General features: G+C 42.8%; 1 protein-coding gene across 1 annotated transcript in view; it reads right to left on the reverse strand.

Annotated features, from left to right (window-relative positions):
* Nucleotides 1-27,328, reverse strand: part of ntm (neurotrimin) — a gene marked incomplete at both ends in the record, with an annotated part of 393,244 nt that overhangs the window by 15,337 nt on the left and 350,579 nt on the right. Inside the window, 2 exons of the mRNA XM_079237490.1 lie at nt 2,877-3,002; nt 20,549-20,781. Coding sequence (XP_079093616.1) covers nt 2,877-3,002; nt 20,549-20,781 — 359 coding nt within the window. The remainder of the gene's footprint in view (nt 1-2,876; nt 3,003-20,548; nt 20,782-27,328) is intronic.

Consider the following 27,328-nt stretch of genomic DNA (forward strand, 5'->3'; position numbering starts at 1 on the left):
GTCCCCAAGATGTCAGGAAACTAACATCTGGAATGCACAACACCTCAGTTCCAGGGAGAGACGATGATTTCTAATGCACAAGCTAATGTTGTGATTATCCACAAAAAGCAGCAAACCGGATTTCTCCAGAGACTAAACGCATCATCGTCTTTCAACGAGTCAGCGATCCTCTGCTTGGAAACACTCATCAAACATCACATCTCTTCATCAAGACATTCTGAATGTCATAATGAGTTAAATTGATCTGGACTCGACTTTCCGGGCTCACACGAGAAGGTCCAGTTGGCATGGCCACCAACCATTAGTCAAAGTGGGACTGCCTTAACTTTATGGTTTCTAGCTCCAACAGATGAGTTGACTCCAGTACAACTGTCCACAAAGAAAAAACTAACAAAAACAGGAACACAGTATTTGGTGCTGCGGAAAAGTCACCTTTTGGTGATGGCAAAAACTGGAATGATCTATTGGTTTATAACACTCCCTATGTTTAAGACACTGCCTGATGGACTACTATGCAATTTGGTGCGGTCATTTACGGTGTTTGTGATATTTGGTGAACTCTCCATTGACCATTATCCATTCAGACTTATAATTCGTCCAATACTTTGATTTATTAACAGTTTGAATTGAAGCTGAAGACCACATGCCATCTCCTGACAACATTGCTACTCTCATCGCCAATGATACATATTCAACTTGAATTCTGTTGTCTGTTGACGGCATTTACTCACAACTATGAAGTCCATTGTATGTTGAGTATTTAACACCATAGAACCATATATGGTTATTTTTCTTTGTATTGCATATGAATGAAAACATATAAATTACAAGAAAATATATTGATGTTGCAGATCAAATTAAACATCAAAGCCTTTGCTATAGAAGGATCCATGAGCCATTTAACAAAAAACTCAAACAGAACCGTTTACCGTTTTATCGTGTTCTCGCCTGGATTTTCTCTGTACTAAACCCTCTCTAACTTTGTTCTGCTTCACTTTTTCAAAGTCAAACTTTGCAGAAATAATGTTCACATATTGTGTTATGATTTGGGAGAGCTTTAGACCTTACGAATGCATCATTTCAAAGAAATAATCATCCTGAAAGTGCTTTTTTTCTAGGCGGACCTGAACATTTAAAATGTTTGCTGTGTGTCATCTTCATTTACTCTTCACCAGTAACATATATACTGATATTTACACATCTGAACAAAATCTCACATTATACTTGTTTATTATAACCATTTGACCAAAAGTATTCAAATAGCCCTAGTGGTTGCAGAGATACACCCTTTTTAGTTTGGGTATGCAATTTCGAGCAGAAGCCAAAAAGTAGCATGGTGCTCAAAAGGTAGTGCAGACTCCTTATACAGTTCTAGTTCCTGCTGTAATGTCAGCTCACCTCTGTCAACAGCTTTACACACAATAGCTTGGTCCTCCTCGGGTCAGACTTCTGCCATAACGACAATACAAACTGACTGACAATCTCAAGATCTTACCCAACTAAGATCCCTTCCATTGAGTGTCATTAATACAGGTTGACTCTGTGGAAAGTTTGCTGTTGTCTTGGAGCCATTAATATACTACTATATTACTACTACACCTCTCGTGGTGTGCCTGGCCTAAATCTTCCCACCAGGTCCGGCAGGTTTTCCTCCATTCTATGGTAATATACCTGTGGTCACTATGTATGCATAGAGCCCAGAGACAGAGCTGAACAATGTGCTCCAACACTCACTCATTAAACATACAGGTGTGTTGCTAGCTAGCAACTCCATGTCACTCAAACCAAAGTGTGCAATGTCACTATATTTTTGAACAACAAGAATTTACAATGAACAACAAGATGTGTGATACAAATACGATGCTCATGTGGTGGATGGGAGACTGGATCAGCCTCCATACCGAGGCAGTGAGGTTCTGATGCTGATAAATGTTGCTGCACAGATTACGGAGGAGCTCATGGGACCCTAATCACAGAATGTCAACATGAGTCAACAAGAAGATACGCCAATCTGTGCAACATCTCGCTCAGAGGTGTCACAGTTGTTGTAGATATCAAAGTCCCCAGACCGTTCACCATTTGACCCAAACAGTGCGATGGGTAGCAGGCATCTGCTCTCTCTTACGAAACAAAGCAGGAAAACAAAGAAGTCCAGCAGCAGCCGACACAATAATGTATGCACGAGCATGTAGCGTTTCACAAATAGGAGCCAATCAGTGTTCCCTCTCCTTGCTTATCTCCTTACAGGCAGGTCAGTCACACTTGAGTCATATTTACATTTCAATTCCCAGATCCCAGCATCAACACAAAGGGCCGCACAGACAAAAGCAACTCATTAAGAATGCAAACCTCTTGCCTGATTAAGTGAAGCATGGACCGACTGCGATACAGAAATAACAGGCGGTTCCCTTGATTCTTCAGTGAGGCATAATGGCATAAATGCCATTGAGCATGCACAATGCAACTATCACGGTTCTGGACATACTTGCTGTGGCATGCTTGTGAGTGAATAATGCCCCACACAGTGGAGTGTGCTCCGCATTAATAATGTCATTCAAAGTGCCTCCAGAACATTTACATCCATCCCATTATCCTAATTAATTAGTCCAATAACAACAGGGTCAGTTTACTTTCCCGCGAACAATTAAGTTGTAATGATGATCTGGAAACAGGTAATGATGGGTAATAAGTGAGGCGAGAAATCCACCAGGGGTCAAACAAAGTCAAAGATGGGGCGATAAACAGAGAGGGAGAAGGGGAAGAGAGGAGGACCGAGTGGAAAAGCACAGAGAATGCGACACATGTGAGAGGAAGGTTTGACTAAAGCAGAACTCCGCTCTGTAGCTAATGCACCTATTTACAGGAAAAACACATACCTGATGAGTAGATGAGTTTCCAGCTGACGGAAGGCTCCGGTTTCCCGCTGGCCTGGCACATCAGGGTGACGTTGGAGCCTTCGTTTACCACAATGTCTCCTGACAGGTTGATGATTTTCGGAGGTACTGTGAAACAAATAACAAATGTTAGAAGGTTAGAAGGGAATAAGTGAGAACATTTAACACATCAGGTTTGACTTTTTGCTTCTTTTTTAAATTGTAGTAATTATTATTTAATTTGCCTCCTCCAGGTCCCTCTACGTTAGTTGCCGCATTAACCTTTTAAAGTTGGTATGCTATGACTGTAATTCTGCTTTCATGTAAGAGCCGCTTAAATACGTTAAGTGCATTATCACTGTTTACCATTCTGACATTTTTCGTACAAAATGTTTCAATGCATTGAAAACATTTTAGTGGGAGAATGTTGAAGGACGATAACCCCAAACAATTTAATGGCGAAAATTGCGAATGGTTTGCATTCAACTAAATACTGAATATCTCCTAAACCCCAAGGTCTATTTGAATAATTTAAAAAGCTATAATATACATAAAACCCTTGTGAACATAGACGATAAGTTCATATATGTGTTAGTGGTATATTAGTTTATGATTGCAACTATATTAATGAATGCTGATATAGATAGATAGGTAGTCCTATATGTCAGGAGTATATGTGCGAAGTTTGATTGAGTGAAGTTAAGTATTTTTCATAATTATTTTAGTTCAGGATTTTCGAGCGATCGTATCAACTCGGCCAACACTGAAGGTTCCCACTGGTCCCTGAATGCTTCACTCTAGCCATGTGCTTCAGACTGAGAGGAAGCCAGATGAACCTTATCCATAGCCAAAAATAAGTCTTTTTTTTTTTTTTTTGCTGGACATAAATGGCAATGTTGTGCGTATCTTGGCGAAGGTTGGTTTCCCGGCGGATTTGGTGATATTGGTGGATTCAGTAGGCTCTAAGGATTCCACAACTGTATGGTAATCCTGTGTGGCTTCATGCTATCAATATGAAAAGTCATATTTTCAAAAATCGGGGTGCTCTCCCAAGTCACTCTCGAGTCCCTTCGAGTCATACTTATGTTTTATGCTAATATTTATTGTGGAATAGTGTCATAAACATGACACATTGACTTATATTGGCCAGATGTGCTGTTTTGTTTGTTGCTGTATCAAACCAGAGGCCCTATTTGGACTGGAAGGCTTGGGAGATCGATGAAGAGGTTCGACGAAGGGCTGAGCACCCATTGTTGGCTCTGGTGTTCAGAAGGTATCAACACATAAACAAAATTCCATGTTTGAAGGTTGAATGATTTGCTCATCCAGTCAGAAGAAGTGATGTATTGTAGTAACTGTGCTGCAGGATGGCACGTCTCATGCTGAACAGCAAGTGGAGGGACACGTTGGCTATCGTGTCACGAACCAGCGGCCTAGCTAAGTAGCTACTGGAAGATACTGAAGCTAGCTTCGGTGGTAATACTCCTTCACAGACGTATTGATTCTACTCCATCACAGCTCATCTCTGCTGGATACATTTTTCCGTCGCTCAGCGCTACTTCACACAAAACGCTGCTCATTGTCAACCAATTAATTGCCTCCAGAGGCATTTTGGTCCACGCCTGTTGATAGAGCCCTATGGGAATTGCAAATGAAGTGAGAGGCTCCAGATTAATTCACATTTGCACATGGTCTGACTATGTCAAGCTACATTTTTGCATAATTATTTTTATTCCAGAATATATACATTCTTTTTTTGTTGTAAGAGCATTTTTTATAACTAGATAATTTAATAAATTCAATTTAGATCCCATTTGTTGATGTTTTCTTCTGGTAACTTTTCAGATGTAAACACATCCAGATGTAGAGCTGGACTGGACCGTGCTTTAGAGGTGAGGGACGGATAGTTTGAAGGACCCAGGAGCTTCTCAGTGAAAGGATATGCAGCACAAGCTCACATCTGCATTCTGCTACTTATACGTTAGTATATGCAGCCTCCGCCTGTTTAAATATGAAGCATCATTGATGAGTGCATGTGATGCGCAGAGACTGAATGATTCACATTTTAGTTGTGCGGTTAACATTTGATACAAGGAGGAAGAAGCACCAGTCACATTCATTTATGAGACATATCCCATTCCTTTTCCGACTGATAAAACAGCTTCTAATGAATAATGCAAGCGCTTCACCAGAGCAGTTGGTTTTGAACATAAAGATATGAATTATACCCTGCGACAAAACAGATTTATTTGAAGTCAATATCCTCTTTTGTGGCACACAAATCAATAAAAGGAAATTATGTTTATGTGCAAATGGAATCATTGTCACGTTTAATCCCTCTGCTTTTGTCTCAGACGCTTTTTATTCCCCATGGACAAGCAGAGCTTTTTGTTTCTGAGCTTGAATCAAGCAGAGAGAGTGAGATATGTTCCTTCCTGCTCTACTCCACTGGAAGTCCGTGAAACTGGTTCGCTGGCGGTTCGTCATTCCCGACTGCCTACTGGAAGCTCAGGGGCTTGCACAGACTTTCTTTAACTTTCAACTTGTATTTGTCCCCAAAGGGCAATTGGCTTTTTCCAGCAAGACTCAGATAAGAGGATATAATACAAAAAAAAACTTCATAGGGTACATCAAAAGGAAGGAGGTGTGTGTGTGTGTGTGTGTGGAGAGGTGTGTGTGTGTGTGTGTTAGGAATGGCCCAAAGTTGCCCTTCTCAACATAGACATTGCATCCAAGAACCATTTCGTGACATCAATCACAAGATCACTGGTGTGAATGATTAAATCGTCGGCATAAATACAACATGGATAAGTACAATTCAAGCACCGTATGTGAACAACACAGAAGAAAAAAAGGGTCAGAATGTAGAATTATTATTAATTATTAATTATTATTAGAGGGTCAGTCTCTACGGAGCAGAGCACAGACCACCAACCAAGCCATCAGTTTACCTGCAGGACCTTTGCTAGGTAGTACACATACAGTACAGTTGGTGGTGAGTCATTATCTTGGTGGGTGAATGACTCCTACATCCAGACTTTTATATAAAGTATAAAGACTTTGTCTCATGTTCAATATTTCAAGCCTTGCTGATCTGGTTGTATTCACTTCAAACCTCTGGATCGTCTCTGGATGAGACAACGAGAGGTACGGCTGTGCGATGTTCTTCATCCGAGCCAAAAGCAATAAGAGACGGGATTTGTCCAGTGTTTTTGTTCACAGGCCTGTTAGTGTCTTAATTTCATTTATATGAATAAATTGGGTGTGAACGGAGGAAGGCAAGCTGGAAGATATTGAAGTTCGGAGCAGGTTTCTGAACAGTGCTGAGGGCTTGCGCCTCTTTAACTCGCTATTACTCATTCTGCCTCGGCAGCTTTGAAAAATGGGGATTCGAGTGCAGAAAAGGGGTCGTGGTGATAAAGTTTCTTTTTAAAAATCTTTTGTTTATGGGTATGATATCTCATTAGCTTGAATGAGCATGATGGACGGCACTGTTCATGTTGTCCCCCTGCACAGGGATGAATCACGGCTCTGAGAACTATCATCCAGAACCACACAAAAAAAGCAACAACAAAAATACAACAGCAATGTTTTTTCCCTTTCAAACAAATACAAAGAGTCTCTGAATGGGCCGATGTCATTTTACCTGCTGCAGAAATGTATTGATTTCTCAGCAGATAGATAATTTGATGTCGACTAGTCTTTTTCTCCCTGCAGGATGCTGTCTTCTGAATGAGCTATTGGACAAATCCTCTCCATCTCCGCCTCAAATATCCACAGAACTCATGAGAGAGCTTCTTCCCAACTATACAGCAGATGTCTCTCACCAATCTGCAAGACATAGCTCTGAAGAGAGCGAGAAAAAGATCCATTTCAAGGTGTGTAATGTGACCTGCAGCACCAAGCGAGCGAATGGTAGACACTTTTGAAAGCATTTCACGTAAATGAAAGTGGAGGAACCAGAACTCCGTGGTTTCCAGTAGCTACTGTAGATGACGGCAAAGGAACAGCGCTCAGTTACACAGCTCTCCTGAGTTACACAACACCACAAAAACACAATTTCGCCGAAAAAAAAGACTTATTTTTTAACGCAGCAGAGTTCTACTTGGATACGATGTCCCCACTGATACAAGAGTTGTTGTGCTTTCTGCTGTTAGGAGACATTACAGAGCTGTTTATAACAAACAAGGTCCTCTTGTGCACCGCTCAGAATACACTTTACATAATAGAATATGAAAAAACAGAACCTCCCACCAATGAGCTGCTTCGTACCCCCTGAGGTCCCCAGGGTAACAACATGTGGTTCAATCACAGTGTGTTTGTGCCGCCAGTGGCATATTAAACCTTGTTTTCATACATATATTTAGACTGTTGATTTAATATGGATTGTTGTTGATTTATCACTGAGAGATTTTTTAGATGACAAAAAAAATAAAAAATCCGCCTTGAATGGCGGAATGTCCACATTGGAGATATTAATGATGATGATGATGATGATGAATGATTCTGCCTCCATGCTGTCCACCATGTCCTCTGACTGTTCTGCTGTCCCCGTCTCAGCACTTCTGCATCCAGCCGCCCCGACCCTCTGATCCCAGACCCCGGACCCCCTGACCCTCTGATCCCAGACCCCGGACCCCCTGACCCTCTGATCCCAGACCCCAGACCCTCTGATCCCAGACCCCGGACCCCCTGACCCTCTGATCCCAGAACCCCTGACCCTCTGATCCCAGACTCTCCGGACCCCCTGACCCTCTGATCCCAGACCCCCTGACCCTCTGATCCCAGACCCCAGACCCCCTGAGCCTCTGATCCCAGACACTCCGGACCCCCTGACCCTCTGATCCCAGACCCCCTGACCCTCTGATCCCAGACCCCAGACCCCCTGACCCTCTGATCCCAGACCCCGGACCCCCTGACCCTCTGATCCCAGACCCCCTGACCCTCTGATCCCAGACACTGGATCTCCCTTACCCTCTGATCCCAGACCCCCTGACCCTCTGATCCCAGACCCCAGACCCCCTGACCCTCTGATCCCAGACCCCAGACCCCCTGACCCTCTGATCCCAGACCCTGGACCTCCCCGACCCTCTGATCCCAGACCCCCCTGGACACCCTGACCCTCTGATCCCAGACCCTGGACCTCCCCGACCCTCTGATCCCAGACCCCCCTGGACACCCTGACCCTCTGATCCCAGACCCCCCTGGACCTCCCCGACCCACCTGCTCATCTGTGTCCACATGTGGCAAACATCCAACATTCAAGGTTTTAAGAGTTTCCTTCCTGCAATGCATGGCAACTAGAGTGTGGTAAAGGTTGCATTTTAAAGTTAGGCAACATAACAGAAAAGATCATGGTTGCTTTTAGGTCAAAGGATGTTGACTGGCTCTAAACGTTAGCGCTGCATGAGGTGTCTCTGAAACATATCGTGGGTGACTGTGGCTAAGTGGTTAGCCGTCTTTCAATCAGAAGGTCGGTGGTTCGCGCCCTGGCCCGGCTCTGCTAGTCCATGTCGTTGTGTCCTTGAGCAAGACACTTAACACCTGTCGCTTTGGATAAAAGCGTCAGCTAAATGTAATGATTCCATACAACAAAACTAAATTATTTAAAGCCAAACCATGAGGTTTTACTTAATCCTGCCAAGTAGTTTTGTTACATTTTAGTTTAGTTTAGTTTCAATGTTGACGACGTTTTTAAAACTAAGACGAGAGAAAATGTTTCCCTTGAAAATGGAGAATGTACTTTGACCGTGTTGGTGTGTGTGTGTGTGTGTGTGTGTGTGTGTGTGTGTGTGTGTGTGTGTGTTCAGCTCCACTGACTGATCTCAGTACTCGCCAGCTCTTCCCTCTTGTTTCCTTTAGTTTCTCACCCGTTTCGCTCTTTTCTCTCTACGCTTTTGAAGCAGATTCATAAAGTTTTTGGGATCAGGCAGATTGTTCTACATGTTCAACCCTGAGCAGTGACTGAGAACTAATAACTGAGTTACTGAGCGGCTTTAGAAAGGAAGTCTTTCATGGTGCGGAGAGGAGGAATGAACAAAGTATGTGACCAATAGCTCAATAGTTCAATGTGCCGTACATATGTTCTTGAGTATTGTAAGGAACCCAGGGACAGGCGGTCAGGGGAGGCTGAGACAAAATACAATTCTAGACACTTTTATTATACGTCCGTTCTTGTTCTTCTACGCTTTTTAAACTAAAAGAAGATAAGGGGGATTTCAACACCAAAGTCACAGAGTTTTTTGTCCAGGTGGAGAAACGAATGGACTTCATTTACAAGTAAAGGTCGGACCATGCGCACACACACACACGCGCACACACACGCACACACACACACAGGCTGTAGAGACTATTTGTATTTCTACTGAATGAGTATGAGTTGTGGACTTGCGATGGTAAATTAAAAGCACACAGAGGTTGCAGGGGAAATGCACTCTTTCTCTAAGCCGCTATACATTGGTGGAAGCAAATATGTACCTATGTGTGTGTAAAGAATTCTGATATGAAATATGAAAAACAACCAGTATTTCATGTGCGAGCTGCCTATTGAATGGTGACTCAAGCTCCTCTTTTGGGTTCATATTTGTGTAAATATACCAACCTCACTGCACATCACTGAAGGACTTTAGGGAAAAGAAGACTTAAATATTTGTGTATTTTATTAATTGCTTGATAAACCTGTATTTCATATGTTCCAATACAATACATTTTCCATACCCAGTAGCATTCTTATGTGACGAGAGCTGTTTTTGTGTGGGCTGACACTTCTTATCATAAAAACACATCTGAAGATGCCTCTGATGTCCCCAGACATAAATAACACGTCTCAGGACATCTGAAGACGTGGTTGACTGCATGTGACTGCGATGATGCCTCACACTTATTAGGTTTTCCTGAATAAATGTTGTTTAATTCCAGACAGATCAGTCCAGCTCTCTTTTTTTGTCATTTCCATTTCAAAGCAACAAGGACGCGTCTCCGTTTTTGACATCTGAGGATCAGCAGCTACAATCCCTTGAATAGAGCCTCACTAGTGCTTTAACTTGTTTCAGTCACATCAGACTTGTTTGTGAGACAAAAATCTCCATGAATAATTTATTGGATGTCAGCTTAATCCCCGTTTACCCTTCATGAATGACAAAAGCATACAGCAAGCGTGTCAGCGTTGCTTCTGCTGAGCTGTGGGGCGAGAGGCCAAGGCTGAACCACTGTTTGTGGAATCAAAACAAAAAGGTTGAGTTTCAGATGTGTTCAATACGAGCTGTCAGGTTGTGACATTCTTCAAAAAAAAGTTTGCTGATGTTGCTCATAATAATAATAATAATAATAATACAGTTTGAACGAGGAGTTATCCTTGTCGGCTCTGACAGCGTGATGGTTTTAAGTCAAACGAGGCTGTTGAAAACCAAGACAAGTGTGCCAAGCGTCATAAGACAGGAGTGCTTCATTAGCTGCGCCGCGGTAGCTAATGGACGCCGCAGTCAACACAATTACAACAACTGAACTTTTCAACTTAATCCCAGACAACATTTTCTTTGTCAGGAATTTTTACCTGCCATTAAAATGTCTGTGTGCATCTAGAAGAGTTGCTGTGTGTGTGTGTGTGTGTGTGTGTGTGTGTGTGTGTGTGTGTGTGTGTGTGTGTGTGCCTTTGTTTCATATACAGTTGTCCCTCACTATAACGCGGTTCACCTTTCGTGGCCTCGCTGTTTCTCGGATTTTTTTTAGTGTAATTTTGCATGCTTTTTTTACAGTGTACAGCATGAACGTGCATTGTGTTCTGCGTCCTGATTGGCAAAGGGACTGTACTGCACACCATCGCCAATCAATCTCCTCCGTGCAGCGTCTCCTGTACAGTACAGAAAGCCAGATTTACATAAATGTTTAATCGCTAGCAGTGTGACTCTGAAGTGCTGTATGTTTGCAAGTTTTCTACCCGAAAAAACCCATAATGCCGATGAAACGAACTGCAACGAAAAAGAAGAAGCAATATTTGGAATAATAATGCAGTCATGCAATCAGTTTGCGTGATGAAAACAAATATGCTGAGCAGTAATAAATGCAGAATTGCTGTGAAGCCGCCTCTGATGAACACATTTGTTTGCAGTAATTAGAAGCTGTTTTCTTTGTTTTTGTTTTTCACCCGTCAGTCAATATGTCATTTTCATTTTAGGTCGTTTTGACAACAAAAAAAAGACAGAAATAAACACGTGATGTCTTGTTTTGGATGTTTCGGTGCAGAGGTCTTTCAAAACACTGTGGCACCCTTCAGACAAAATGAAGACCGCCCCCTCATTAGGATTTAAAAACAGTTCATTTCTGGTGGGAAGATAATTACATGTGTGTCACACTGAATTCAAAAATATGTGTACTAATTCCAAGCATTCAGATTTGACTGAGGATTATGAATTGTAACACATATCAGGCTCTAATGGTGTTAAGTAGCTGAGTCGATGGCCATGTTGGTGAGTGGGCCACATTAGCTGACCTAACTACAATAACTTCCCAGCATGCATCTGCCCCTTTCACCTCATGCCCGTGGGAGCTTTTTTTCTCCTCTGAGTACATTCCGCATTTCAATTTGAACTCCCAGCTGACACCTTCAACTTGCCTGACCGTTCTCCCTCACATTAACACCTACGGGCAATTTAGAGTCTCCAATTAACCTGCCGCGCATGTCTCTGGACCGTGGGAGACGGCGCCAACCACTGAACCGCCGCGCCGCCCGCAGAGGATACAGCTTACTCCAAACCCTGGAGAGCTTTGTGTGAATGCAAAGACGGAGAAAGAGAAAGCAGACGGAGAGCTTCGCCCACCCACTCTGAACACGTGTCACTCCGTACGCTACAATGCTTAAATATCCACATTTTCATTACACTGTGAGACAAAACAGATAAAGAGCAACTCTCTGACATCTCTGATAGGAGCAATAAGGTGAACAGAGGGATGAGAGTCGTACCACTTGTGTTGTGTTCACTCATCTTTTAGCTGGATGCCTGTAAAGCAACCCAGCAGAGCTGAACTCACAACTAAATCTCTATTGGCTCTGGGGCTGCTGCTCTGCAGATGACTCTTTGACCTCGCAAATGTTCATGCGGATTGATTGAGCCTCACAAAATAACGGAATGATGCCGACTGTCCACATGGATCAGAGTTTCTCCAAACAGCTCGGCGGTCCCCTGCTGTAACATGTGTGGCATCAGGAGTAATGAGAATACAGTAGCTGGGATGAAAGGAGAGTCTATCAATGCGCTGGACAAATATCTCTCATTATCTCACAGTGCGTCCAATGCAGAGGTTTTCTAAAGGGACACAGGGAAAGTGTTGTTGTGTGTTGTGTCGCCATCAACGAAGGCTGGCTCTTCGAAATCAAGCCGTGATGACAGTCATGTCACTTTTTATTTTAATGAAGCAGTCAAGCGTATACATTAAAAGCTGCAATAATATTGGAATTTCAGTAAAAGTAAACAATATTATGGGTCTTGCTTAAGTTAACTTGGACTTTGAACCGATCCTATCAGTGTGCGAGATATGTGGAGGTGGGAGACGGTAATTTACTGTGATATTTATTTCTAGAATGTGTATAATTAGTACGCATGATTTATGAGACTTGCCACCGTTTCATAAGGTCAGAAAAGGCCCCCTTAAGGAAAACATGTGAACAATGATTTAATTTAAATACATTTGTACTGAGCATACGGTAGTTTAAAGAGCCAGTGTGTAACATGTAGCGGATCTATTGGCAAAAAGCTTATAAATATCATGTTTCTACAGTAGCCCAGAACGGACATTTTAAACATTGACTCAGGGTCATTTGTGTTTCTGCATCGGCCACCGCAGGTCGGTGTACCACTAGATGTTGTGGGATGATACACACCTGTCCTTTAACCGTGCTTAAACTCGTTGGACTGAAGGGTGACTGTAATGTGATTCAAGGTTCATCACATCTCTGTGTTTCACTGAAAACATATATACGTTTTTACGAATACGTCTCCAGTAATCTCAAGGTTGGTTGCTTTGCAAAATAAATAAAGAAAGATTACACGAGAATGTGGATATATGTGAAGATATTAAGCCTAAAGGCAGTAGTATATGTTCTAAAATGTCAAGAACAGAGCAAGAACTAGAATATAAATAATGCAATTCTATTATACTGTATAGAATATTAACATAGTACCTTATTATTACATTATTGATGAATACATATGGGGACAAACTATGTAACCAACCATCTGGAAGTTGTTTACTGTAAACTGCAGGGATTCTGTGTGTTCTTTTGCAGCAGGAAACAGAACAACCTATTGCTGCATTGAGACAGATATAAAAAAAATATTCCATCGAAACCCGACATCGATGTATGTTCAATGCATTTTAGAAAAAACTAAAACGTGAGCCCCATGGTGGCACAAGAGGCAAAGTCAAGAGATCTTCAAAGTCATCAAATGGTAATAGACCTGTACTTATATAGAGCTTTGACACTGCATGTCATCATTCACCCATTCATACATTGATGGAAGGTGCCACCTGCCCATCAGGACTCACTAACATTCATCCCCATTCAGACGCCGTATGAATGGGGAACAGCTGGAGCCATTTGGGGTTAAGTGTCTTGCCCGAGGAAACAGAAGCATGGACTAGCGGAGTCGGGGATGGAACTGCCCATCCTCTGACTGAAAGACTACCCTGCTCACCACTGAGCCATACACCTGTGCACCTTTTCACCATTAACGTCAATCTATTGAGTAGATGTTGATATATTTCACAGGTTAAGTAAAAACGACTAGCTGGTGGCGTCACATGGAAACATCAGGGGATTGCTGAAGTAACCAGTCTTTGTTTCTCTGGCCTCTATGGCTATCTGTACCAAATTGTATGGGATATTGGATTTGATATTTCAGTGTGGATCAGACTGGTAGACCGACCTGTTTTGTTGGTTGTCAACAACTAAACCAACAGACCGACATCATTATTCTCAAGCTCTGCCACAAGAACTTTTTGTTGGCAAATTTGAAGACCACCCTCTCACAATACACTGAGTGTTTTGATGGACAAGCCTCCTGTGTGGGCTTCTAAACAAGTAAGTCAACAAAGGAAACTTGTAACAGACTATTCCTGGAGGGTTTCCTCTCTATACCACCTGCTACAAGACTGGAGAAGTGAAAGATGGGCTTCAGTCAGGTGGCAAATACTTTCATTCCCTGTGTTGTTCGCTAGAGTGGCAGCAACAACATATACAGTAACCCCACACATTATATTCTGACCTTTACTGTAGGAGTATTTCTTGGCTGCCTCAATGGACCTTTCCACTTTTATCCGGCTTTTGCTGTCACCAAGGGAACAGACGACAATCAGACGATATTGCTGATTTGGTTTTCACCCAAAGTTTAAGCTTTATAGAGGGAAGATGTTTACTCAGGGCTGCAGGAAGCCTCTAACTTCTGGCATGAAGCTTCTCAACCAAATAAGTGCCATCTCTGTTACCGAAGAGCCTCTGATACAATATGAGCAGAAAAACAGCTTTGACCTTCTTCACATAGTTCTGCTGGGTAATGTACAAATACTACAATGCATGTGCTGTTGTGCATTTTCCCAAAAAAGTGCTGCATTTGGATGTTATTTGAAAATATGGCACAAAAATGCTAAAGCACAGACTGTGGGCGTCTCAGAGTTAGGAGTTTGAGTTATCGTCTGAGGGCTGTAAAGTAGTGTGGGCATATTTTGTATCAGTCAGTGATTTAGTCGAGGTAAACACAGTGGACACAATGAACTAAAGGAGAAGCTCGTGTTGCAGTAACAAGCAGCTGTGCTTGTTACTTTTAAATCATTTAAAATCCAACAACATACCAAACTGCTGCATGCTGGTGTTGTGCCACCACAAAGAAAGGTCAGACAATGCAAACATCCATCCCTTGCTACCTCTCTTCAGCCACTTGTCTGCTATCAATGTGTTTCTTGTTCCCAGAATGTTTGAAGGTAAGATTCTTATGCCGTGTTCACACCAAAAGAGTTGCGAATTTTCGCAACGCTTTTTCGCCTGAGTTTACTCGCTCGACTCTGTGAGTAATTTGCATTTTTCTTAACCATTCGCTGCAGAAAGGGGGCGGGGCTTATCTCTGTGGCTTTACTCTGTGAAAACATTTACCATTTCCGCCATCCACCATTGAAATAACCACTAGTTCTGCTTTATACTTGTTGAGGAAGTCCTACACACGTCGGAAACATCAACCGCCCCGTGTCTGGGTTCATAATATTATCCTTAGTCGCACACAGCTCCGACTCCTCCAGGACGAGTTTCCAGAGCTTCCAGCGCTCCTTCAGCGGACCAGCAGTTTGATTCAGTAACGGCGGTGATGCCGGGCGGAGCTTCTCAACTCTGATTGGCTTTCGCAACTCGGCGTCGAACGAATTCTTCACCAGAGTTGAAACATTTCAACTCCGGCGAAAAAGCGGAAAAAAAGCGAATATATATTTTCGCCTCTCTCGCGCCGCCCGAGTATTAAATGGGACAAATGTGCATAGGAGGAAGGAGGATTGGGTGGATGACTGGGCCAAACAAACAGACTTTGACCAAGGAGACCACTGTGTCAATGCAAAAGAATGCTTCATCAACTGCTTGTATTTTTAAAAACACACATTTAATGTTCTATTCATGCTTTTATTTCATCCCATCCATACTTTTTAAAATCCGTCCTGACTGTTTTCATCATTTACAAGAGGTTCATAATGCTTCTGCACAGCTGTAGACCAGGTCCACTGTAGAAGCTTCACGAAGAGCAGCTAAAACCTGCCTGTATTACATGTAATGTTTCATTTATTTTGATCTCTATTTCATAGATGACTTTGATATGGTGTCCCTGTTTTGTGTCTTTTGTGAAGCATGTTCAGTTCTGATCTGGGAGGGTGGAATATAAAAGAAAACTTTACTTACTTATTGTGTATTTCTTTATGCTAAAAGGCGGACATCCATTATAATAGCAATCCTGACAGGTTTGCACATGGGAATAAACCAATCAGAGGTTTGTTATCTTATTTTTTTCAGTTTTAATAATACAAGTGAGCCAACTAACAACCAGGGATGTATGCAAATAGTGGGCTAAAAGCGTTGTGAAACACATAGCATTCAAACTCTAAAACGAGAGATGTATGCACACAATCAGCTGGAAGTCGTTATACAATACACTTCATACAATCCTGGCAAATACTAAATTAAAGCCAACATGCTGTGTGCCTGCTAAGCAGCAGCTGAGGTAATGCAACCAAACACAGAAACAATTTAAGTGAGGGACGCAGCTGTGTGAGTACTTGTAGTTCTGTTAGCGGTTAGCCAAACACAGCGTCCATCACACACTGTTATGCCCTTCACTCTGGGCAAATATTATGCAGTTTTTTGCAGCAGGATGTGTGAATAGGTGCACACTCACCCACTCTTTCATGCACACACACTCACACAGACACACACACATGGCCAATCGCACGACGCTCCCAGCGGAAATAATGAGGCCCATAATAGAGCGAAACTGAAGGACCGTCCTAGATTACACTGACGCATGTGTGTTGTTCTAGGGTTGAGGACTAATCTGTGATCCGGCTTTAAACTCTCCAGCTGAAGGTTCTCTAAAAGGCTTTGGGTAAACTCTCTGCTGAGATCTTACGTGTTGTAAATAATCGATGAATCCGACACAGCCGTGTGACATCAGACGAGGTATTGTGACTGGTTCCAGGGACTGACAGCTCATGCCGGAGAGCCATGGAGACCCTCTGATCAAATACGCCAGGAGGGGGAGAGCCAGTTCTATATAATGAGCTCTGTTTTAAACCCACAAGCAAGAGCTTATCTCTTCTGCAAAACTTGACACCACAGCGAGCTCACGGCTTTAAACGCACACGTGCGTACACGGATCTAGTTAGTTTGAACACAATTAAATCATATTCCAAATTGGCCTACATTAGAAGAAAACAATACAAATGATTTTTACGGTTTTGTTCTTGTGACTTTTTTTAATTGACTGCCATGTGACATGATTCTCAACTTCTCAGGTGCACACGAAAATAACCCCACAAAGAATGTTACAAGGGTGTTGTTGTATTAGATTAATGTCACACAAACAATGTCCGAGCAAAAGCTGAGATGGATCATTGAGACTCGTGGCAACTCATAGACAGATTTTTATAGACTTCATAATTATTAGCAGAGGCTTCAAGATGTGCCAATTGTCATCGAGATTTCGGTTTCCCAGTTTCCGGGTTGCATTTTCTAATATATTTAATGGAGAGAAAATAAATCCAGAAGAAGAAAGAAACTAGAGGACTAGACTGTGCTTAACCGTACCACAACATAAGTCACCATCCTGAGCGCAGAGGGAGGTTGAGCTGTTAAAGATACCTCAGTTGGAACTAGTGACCCCTGCATCCGCACCGGTCATCATGCTCCACGGCAAGACACTAAAAGCCTGCAGGGATCGGCTCACTCCCGCCTCTGAGGCCTGACCTGCCACACATATGCCACATGTGCATATGTGTGGGCATGACTTAAAGAGAGTTGTTCCCATGCTGACACCAGCATCAGAGAGGCCTACGATGCTGGATCAGGTATGGGCGAGTCTGTGAGTCTGTTCACTCTACACAGGAACAACAAGTACACTAGATCCATACATCCTGCCCGATCGCTACTGCACATGTGCAGACTACTTCTTCATGTGGTTAAACCGTCTTGTGCATAATAATTTGTTCCCTGAATGCTACATTGGGAACAATGGGCAGCAGGAGAGCTAGTTAACGTTAGCTGTTAGCTGTTAGCAGCCGGTGGACAGTAAATGGTAATGGACCCGTACTTGTATAGCGCTTTTCTAGTCTTCTGACCACTCAAAGCGCTTTAACACTACATGACATCATTCACCCATTCACACACTGATGGGAGGAGCTACTAACGACGACCCTGCTCACCACGGAGCCACAGTCGTCCATCCTTCCCTGGTTGTCCTTCCCTGTTCATCCTCTTCATCGCCTTCATCCTGCCTGTGATCAGGTTCTTTTGGGAAGTTATTGATCGTGTTTTCTCAGGAGTTTGTTCTTAATTTATTTTGTGCCTGTGATCAGTACAGTCCTGCTTGGCTTACAGAGCTGACGGCTGTTGCATTGAGTAACATTACGATTCAATCACGTATGTAGGGAAACACATCTTTAATTGGAAAATCATCAAGGAGTTCACATGGAAAGTGATTAGAAACTTCAGTAGCATTAAGAATGGCTCTTGTCAGTGTGTTCAGTGATGTTGAAGATACAGCAACTTCTCATTTCCATCCAATTGAACACATGACAGACAGGGCAGGTAGTTCAAATACTATCAGTCATCAAATGAGAAGCGAAGATAGCGGGTAACCCCACTTGTGTGTTGAGCCCTAAGTAGCAGCTGCTCTCCTTGAGGCAGAGGCTCCAGACCCCCCGCTTTGCTACAGAACTACAGCTCTGAGCAGCTCTGATGTGGGGTAAGGGTCATGGCACTGCTTAGAAGTGATTACTGCTTCATTTCAAGCTGTTGCCCGCGGCCCTGTGACGCTATCCTCGGGTTCAATTGTTCAAGCTAACTCACGCATGGTACATGCACTTTAACAGCATGTCGTCAGTCACCCATTCATGCACTGATGGCGTGACAAGTTGGAAAATGGTAAATGCATGGTCTGTTATGTTAACATATGTAATGTGGTTCAAAAGATCATCCATAAATGACTTAATGAGGAATTACTGAAACCATAAAGTTATGAAAGCGTTCATATCATGTTGATAAGTAGTTCAAATACTGTTGTTCTTAGATTGTGTACTTTGTTCTTTATTGTGTAATGTAAGATATATTAGTGTTAAGCTGTGATCTACATCGTGGTCTTGATCTTGAGTCTGACATCAATTGCTTTTCAAGAGAATGAAAGTTGTTTTGTGCTTCATAGTATAATGAGAGAAAAGTGAGAAATATCTCTGCATACTGTGTTAACGTAGATAAAGTGTGCACTCTCTCCTCTCCTGTGGATCTCTCCTCGTGCCAATTATTGTGTGTTGTATAAATGCAAGTTCTTGCTGAGGTATCCCCATTTCTCAGGGGCGTAACAATGGCGGAGGCTAACATGCAAAAGGCCACCTGGCCTTCAGGAACCCAAACTAAGTCACACATCCGTACACCGATGGACCAGCCTTTTGAGGAATGAGAAAATGAAAAGTAGATAAACAAGAGAGGCATGCCTTCTTTCCCTAATGGCCTGGATTACAGTGTGTGTTTGGTAGTTGCGTTAAAATAGTGTCCGGTCCTTTGACTGGACATGTACCCAGCCTCTGTGGGGCCGCGGAGCTTCATCTCATGAATGTCAAGCAGGCTAGAAGGCCTCTGTCTACCGCAGTCACAGATGGCTATAGCTTTTCAACCTGTTGAGCCCTTTTATATCAGGAAAATCAAGAAAAAATCATGGTATAAATCCCTCCCCCCCAAAAAACAAACATGTTAGGTATCAAATTAAACATAAAAATCAGGGCTACAATAATATATATTCCCGATAAATAGGATTAGGGGTTAGGGATATTAGGGTGAGGGTTAGGGCTTAAAGGGCTACAGGACAATAATGGTTTTCAACGATGACAACTCAGATGAGTCTTCTTAATTTCACACATGTGGTGAACCATGCACAGTGCAACAGAATGTGAGAAGCACATGTCCCTGTCAGCAGTTGTATGTACGAGCTTTGGTTTTGTGTGTGAGGAGCTATGAAATGTACCAGCGTGTCATCAGTTTCTTCAAAAAGACAATGGGAGTGTCGCTCTCTCACTCGGCAGGGCCTGCTGCACCAGTCTTGTGTTGATTAACGGAATAGTTTGGGCCTAAAATAAATGTTGTGTTGGAGATCGATGTGTGACCTCCCTTTGTGTTGCCAGCCGTGAGCCAGGCGGTAACAGAAGAAAGACTTTGAAGAAAACTTAAATCATAAGCGAGCGTTATTCTCCTTTCTACCTCCCATCGGCAATAACACATATTGTTGATGACGTTCTAAACAAAGAACAAAAGACAGCTGAAGTCAACTAATAGCAACGTGGTAGAAATGCAGGTGGTGTTACTGTTGCATTCTCTCTTCTACGGTTGAGGACAGCATTGTAAGGTCACGGTCGTCTGCAGAGGACACTCACCGCAACTCCACACATCATTTTAGGGGAAGGATCTTAACATCTGGTACTTCCTCATTAACCTCAGCCTGCGCGGTGAAAGAGGAACACACTCCCCCCCCCATCCCTCTCCCCGAGCAAGGCATTTAGCCCCTAATCGCTCCAGTGGAGCAATGAATGAGGAAGTGAGATTTTTTCTTATTTAAAGAAGAGAGAGCACACGTCTGCTTTCGCTCTGCGGTTTGTTCACTTATGCCCTCATGTGCTGATGCTCAGGAACAACACGAGCATCAATCACACAGTGTAGAACAATAAAAACAAACAACGTGTGCATAAGTGCATGTTCATTAGAGGGTGTGGAGTGATTTTACAGGGTTACATGAGACACCTGCCAAACAAAAACAAGATAGATGCATTGATGATAGAGGTTTGAAAAGACATCTTTAGAAAATATGTTCAGTTACACTGATTAATTACTGATGTTGCTATCATTTTTGTATTAAAATAGCAGCGGTGTGTGTGTGTGTGTGTGTTACCTTGGACGAGGATGTGCACTGAGGTGGTTCTCGGTCGACTGCTCGTCTGGACCGCGCACACATACTGGCCCTCATCTGTCATGTCCACGTTTTCAATCTTGATGGTAAACTCCTCTTGATTAAGGGTCACCAGACTCACTCTGGGATCCACCGACCATTTGTCTTCTCCGGCATACAGGATACTTGAGCGGTTGAGCCACGCTGTGTGTGTGACCACGTCCCCCTGTGCACACCTGGGAAGAGATGGGGGGGAAAACACAGCACTTCAAATACGGGTTCATCTAGGGTGAAGCGCTCGTTGAATCCAGCAACATGTGAAACAAACAGCCAGTATTCCTTACTTGATGATCAAGCCAAAAATACAAAAATTACAAGGGCTCAATTAAATGCAATACTTGATCGCCATGTCAACACATCATTTATTCATCAAATAAACACAATAAGCCTTAAGTGCTTTTTGCTGCCACATTATATAGTTTCCAGCTGCGTGTGCTTTGTGCTGTAAACCAGCCTCTTTTTTAAAGTGCTGGGCTGATGCTCGCTCTCAGAGTTCAGGTATCAGACAGCCTCAGGATGTGTGCTACACCTGAGGTGAGATGTCCTCCACCTGTCCGTCGATGGCGTCAGCAACACCAAGCTCTTTAAGTGAAGCCTCTGGTTGATTATACGCTAGGTGTTGAGGCATGTGCTAGAGCCGAGAGTTTAAATGTGGCGACCCTCTCCACTATCTGGTCAATCATGCGACTGATGGGGCTCAAGTATCATGTGTCTGTCTTAGCGATGTCCAGCAGGTTGTTTGCTCCACTCCACTAGGATTCCACCTCATCCCGGATTCATCTCCATTCTGCATCACGCCAGCCACTGTCGGCTCGCCTGCTCATCAGAATGCAACACAATCATTGGTATCTTCTGTATTATTCATTGCAAATTTCTGATTTCTTTTCTGTCTCGCTGAGGTGGACAATCATCCCAATGGTAAGCAAACCTTAAACCTCGGAGGCTGAAACTGCCCTGTGAGTAGGGCATGGATCAGCTCAATCTGTACAGGCTTAAGGCCTTTAACGTTTTGTTTTTATTGTGTAATTCATTCACACAGAACGTGGATATATATATATTTTTTAAAGCAACTTAATTTCTGATTTAGCAAGGTTGCATCTGCCAATCACGTTGTGAAAGAAAACTTTATTGCTCCTTTCAATCTTGACAAAGGCAGCGCGGACCAGATCCACTCCTTCTGTTTGACCTTTCACAATAAAAGCCCTAGACATGTAATATTAGCAGACGAGGATTACGTATTTCCGTCTCATTTATGCATCCCCTCCCCAGTCAGGCCTTTACTCTGAGTGAGGATCCTCTGCATAAAACAGGTGAAATAAGTAGATACTAAGTAAGTGGTTGGTTAAAATTTAAAATATAATCCTTTTTAAAATCCCTTTCCAATACACCACCTTGTGTCTTTTACTTCACAAACAAATCCTCTTTTTTGCAAAGAAATGACGGGTCATTATACAACGTTGGTACCATAGTTCAGTTATAAAAAAGAGGGGGTTATATTTCATGATAATGTAAAATGAATAGCATGTCAGCAAGCTTTACAGCCTGCGTGGAATGCTGACATTGTTTTTAAAAGCTTTGTAACAAGCCGTTGTATTATGCAAAAGCTCTGGAGCAGTCTCCAGGTGTCTGTTGTTAATCTGCCCACACACTTGGTTAGTGACATTCACAAGTGATTGCGACAATGAGCGGAACACTGCACCGTCACAACAGATTGGTTTCAGCAGGCACAAAGTGCTGCTTTGATACAGGAGCTGGGTCACTGATCTTTGACTGTTTCCACATCTGCTGCATTTTCATGACAAATCTCCGGGTCCCGCTGAGAAAGCAACCGCCAGCGCTGCAGGAACAACTCAAAGTCTCACTCACGAGGGAGCGCGCCGAAGGAAGAAGGAAATTCATACTTCCTACAAGCTGAGCTTTTTGGCTGCCACATGCCCGTTCATCATCTGGGTTCATTTTCATTCCTGTGGCCTAATTTCCCCGCCCTACAGAAGGGCAGGGCGTTCAACGAGAAACGGTTTAAAATGGCGGCAATGTTAGGGGAGCAAAACACTTTGCAGCTGAGAGACTCTGGGCTCCATTAACGCTGTCACAGCTTTTGTTGCAGCATCAGTCACTTCCACTTCAGTGGAGGCAGTAGGGTCAGTGGCATCCTTGGGGCATTTGTGGTGCCATGGTTGGAGAAAAGAAGGAAAGAAATGGGATTCGTTTGTGTGTAATCAATAATTTCAAAAATAATGGATCACAGTGCGTGTGAGATGGCGAAGGATCAATTTAATATGACAAAGTGGATTCAAAGTAGGGTTTTCATGTCTAATGGCTACAGCAAATTAATTTCTCTGAGCTGCAAATGTGTTTCCCACTGTCGAATGGCAACCTTTAGAAATAACAACAGCCTTGTAGCATTGCTTTACAATGAGCGTACCTCTGGTTTGCCTGATAATATCAGGAAACAGGACTTTAAAGAGGGATTTAACCCCTAAAGGTCTTCTTCACTCTGGAGGTGTGATAACAGGTGAGACCTGCAGACTTACAAGAACGTTGTACATTTTGAGAATTGATGTAAAGTTTGGGGCGGCACATTTGTGAGACAGAAGATGATTGACCTTTATTTTTTTAAACGAAAAACACTTTATTCATCACAGCAGCAGCTTTAAGAGAGACACTATGATACTGTACGTTGCAACACGTTTATATGTAATGATAATAATGATATATTTTCAGTTACAAAGTCCTTCAAAGCTAAGTGCTAAGAGCGCAGCTAATTCATATGTCATCGATTTTATAAGAAATTTGTTGAAGGAAAAAACAAAGGCAAAAATAGACCGTTGTGAAAAATAAAATTTGAAATGAAGCGCATGGACTTACTAAATGCATGTTGATTCTCATTTTTCATTGATGTTCAATATTATATCTAGATGAGCACAACTTATTTTCTTCCTCTTTTTCCAACCTATTCTCCACTTCCCTCATGTTTGTTTTGGATAGTCTTTTTTCATGGCAACAGTAAATATGGCACCATCATTGTTATTCCTTTTAAAAATACATCATATTTTTGAAGACAATTTCTAAAAAAAAAGGGGAGAAACATGAGGGGGTGAAATTTGTGGTGAAGCATTGAGAGAGGTGGACTTCTCACTCAAGGAACGACTTAGTGAATAATATTATATATATATATATATATATATATATATAACACAAAGTCCTGATCCGTCGCTTGTAGAGAACTCAGTAACCCTCCTGCTTACTTATCGGTCTTCAAGGTCGAGGCTATGCTCAGTGTCTCCTCTGGAAAGCGTCTCCATTGGTTTGTGTTCAACTTAAGAGGGTCAGTGACACAGCTGATGCTTTCCTGGCACCGTGTTTACACTGCATGAGTCATGGGGTGTGAGTGTGAGGGCTGCCATGTTCAATGAGAATATGTCACAAGATATGAGCTTGAAATTGCTTATCCTTCGATCGTCATCAAACCAGGAGGAATTAGAGCTTCAGGGCCTCTTGTGTTGACTTCAATAGCAACGCTTCTCAGTCTCCATGTGCAGAAACTCACTCACTTACATGTGTGTGTGATCACCACCACACACACACCATGTGCATAGGCTCTCTCTAGAGCCAGAGTTCGGTTTGTCCCTCCTGGGCTTCTGTAGAAACATGGCGGTGCAACACTGCTTCCTATGTGGCTGTGAAGCGCTCACTCTGAACGGAAAAAGAACACACTATTCTTCTTCTAGGTGATTGTACACTAATGAAATTATAGTTATGAAAATGATATTCCACTAATCCTCCAAATCATACACACTGGTCCTTTAAATAGAAGTCTCTTGAATATATATGTGAAGAACTTAACTAAAAAGAATATGTGGTGTGACGTCGGCTCTTATTGTTATAAACACTATACGCCTCAGCAGCTAAATCCCCCTAGAGAGCAGCAAGAAGAAAAAGGAAGGGATAAATATTTTACATACCATATTTTCTTTCCTTATCGCTTCTGCACAGATGGCAAACCAAATTTAATCCAAAATAAAATTCATCCCTCTCAGAAGCATGAAAGCAGGAAGGGAGGGGAGATGTGAGATTGGGAGGTGGAACTGTAACCGTGAGCAAACTCTCCTGACGGTGTGTGCGGATCATTAAAAATACATGACACGTGTTGCTGCACAATTAGACGTCGCCAGTAGACTTTGTTTACACTGAGGATCAATTGGGTTAATGTGTAATGCCGTGTCACGGGTAGTTTTGCTTCCAGGAGTACAACCCTCATCTCTCTCTTCCAGCTCTCTGGATACATCAACATCACCCGCTAATGACTCGCGCGCTCTTGAGCTGAAGATGCTCATCAACGGGTGCTTTTTGAACACGGCGCTAAAAGACATGTTCCCCATGCAATGCATAGCTTAATGGGCTGCGGGGCTCGGTTGACAAAATACAAAGAGGGCGATGGAAATTGGAACCGATTTGAGAATTTCCGAAGATAAAGGATAACGTCAACGTGCCTGTATTCCTGGTCTAAATGATCACAAAGACTTTTTTTAGCTGATAAAATGTCCCTCAAACGGGGGGCTTTTCATCCCACCTGTCTTGAATGATGGTCTTTTGGCCTGTACCAAGATCTAAGGAGCTCGCCGTCAACACCTACTCATGTCTTGACACTTGATTTCTGCGTCACTTCTCTCACCTGATCGTCGCCGGCAGGGACACTTTTAACACCCACTGACCACATGGCATCATCTGATGACGCATTGAGCCCAAACGGGCTGTCAAACAGGCTTCAAGTGAGCGGGGAGTCACATGTTTAGGAAGCTGAAAGCCCATTGAAAAACTAATGACATGTACAAATTACATTTGAGATCAAATTGCGAGAATTCAAGCGCTAATTGGTGACAAATGACTGCACAGCTTTAATGTTTCCACCCTTCATCATAAGCAAGCGCCTAGATGCATTAACTCTGCATGTTTTAGTGCTTTAAGTGACATCACCAACATGTGATGTAGATGGATAGAGAGATGTATAGATGGATGACGTTTGAGGTTATATCAACATGGACTAGCGCTCCACCGCTGAGCCACAGGCGCCCATGTTGGATATGTTACATATTTACATATTTGCGTGTGTTGTTACGCAGACACTCTGACTCATGAGGACCAGGACTGAGATCCAGTGGCGGGTTCTGCTCCAACTCCAGCCCAGACTTTGGTGATTGATGCCAGAAACATGTCAGATGTTTCCATCCCAATGACCTGCCAAAGCACATCACAGCGTTTGTGCTTTTGGATGTGAAGTCCTGGATGTTGTATTGCATCAGAGAATGAAATGCAAAGGGAGGACATGTGTTTTTGCTCATTGACTGTTTTATGATTGAACTTTACCCAGGATGTAATGTAAAGATGGAATACAGATTTGAATACAGGAGACAATAGTCTGTGAATGATTGTTGCAGCAGCCGGAAAGGATTTAACTCCATTTTATGCGAGTTGTGTGCGGCGTATTAAATGTTGCCATGCTGCAGTTTTGCCATATTTTACACAGCGTGTCAGGGTTACTTTCTGGGAGCCATTTATTTCGGAGAGTGCGAACCAAAAGAAGAAAAAAAACAGTAATCGATGAGGTTGCTCGAATATTTCATAAACGTGGAAGGTGCAACTTTTACCTGTGTGCTGCCCTGAATTGAATGAGAAGATGAAGTAGCCTCCGGTAAAATACTTTCAATATTTCAAACTGGGTCGAGAATGCACATGAATTCAAACGTTACATATCACTAATGAGCATCTGCGTTGAACAATGTTTATGAATCCATATCGCCCGACATGACTGATGTTCCGCCGTGACGAGTACAAGTGATTCATGCAGCCATAAAAGCCTGGAGTCAAGCTTCATAAATTGAGAAAGGTTACCAACCAGTGCGCTATAAATCCTAAATAACAGCAACATTACCTCTAAAACAAACCTCTTATTATGTTTGATGCAGAGTCGCATGCTTGTATTTAAAGGGAGGAGCTTAGTAAAAATAGAAGCGCAATTAAATCTGACTGCAAGATAATGACTACATGTTTTGTTCATGCCACAGCAGGTCTGTGGAGCAGAAACTGACACGAAATCACATCAAGCAACAACCAGCACTTTGCAAGAACAATGTCGAAAAAAGGCTGCGAACTATTCCGGTTTCCACTCCGTTTCATGATCATCTGAAGGCGAAATCGGCAGATGAACGTTCACACCAGAGATTATTAAGTGCGAGCCCCCCGTGCTCCGAGTTATTCATGTCCACCATCTCTGTGTGGAGCAAAGCGGATGAACAAGCGCGTCATGACCTGATGGAAAAAGAGCCACTTGAGCTGCCTAATGTCTCCCCGTAATCACAGTGATGTATTGGGCCTCACCAGTTACACTGATGGGGCCATTAATTAACCCAATCCATGCATTCATTAGAGAAACATTTCCGTGTCAACATACTTGTCTCCGTGTAACATGTGGGAGGAATTAATCTGCTCGCTGCATCTCGGAGCACCGCGGCGGTGTGTTCACCGGGACGCGCTCGTCACATTATGACAGAGCCGTGACATGCATCACGGGGTGTGAGATGCCGAATGGAAACGTCATTAGTGGAACCAGTTTGAGGGAAGAGTAATCACTGAACCTGACTTAGTATTCAGCTGACATGCCTTGGGACTAATGATAGGTGGAAAGCGTATGTTCTAGAGCAGCAGTCCTCTCCAGGCCTGGTG

The sequence above is a fragment of the Taurulus bubalis genome, assembly GCF_910589615.1.
Source record: "Taurulus bubalis genome assembly, chromosome: 2".
Lineage (NCBI taxonomy): Eukaryota > Metazoa > Chordata > Actinopteri > Perciformes > Cottidae > Taurulus > Taurulus bubalis.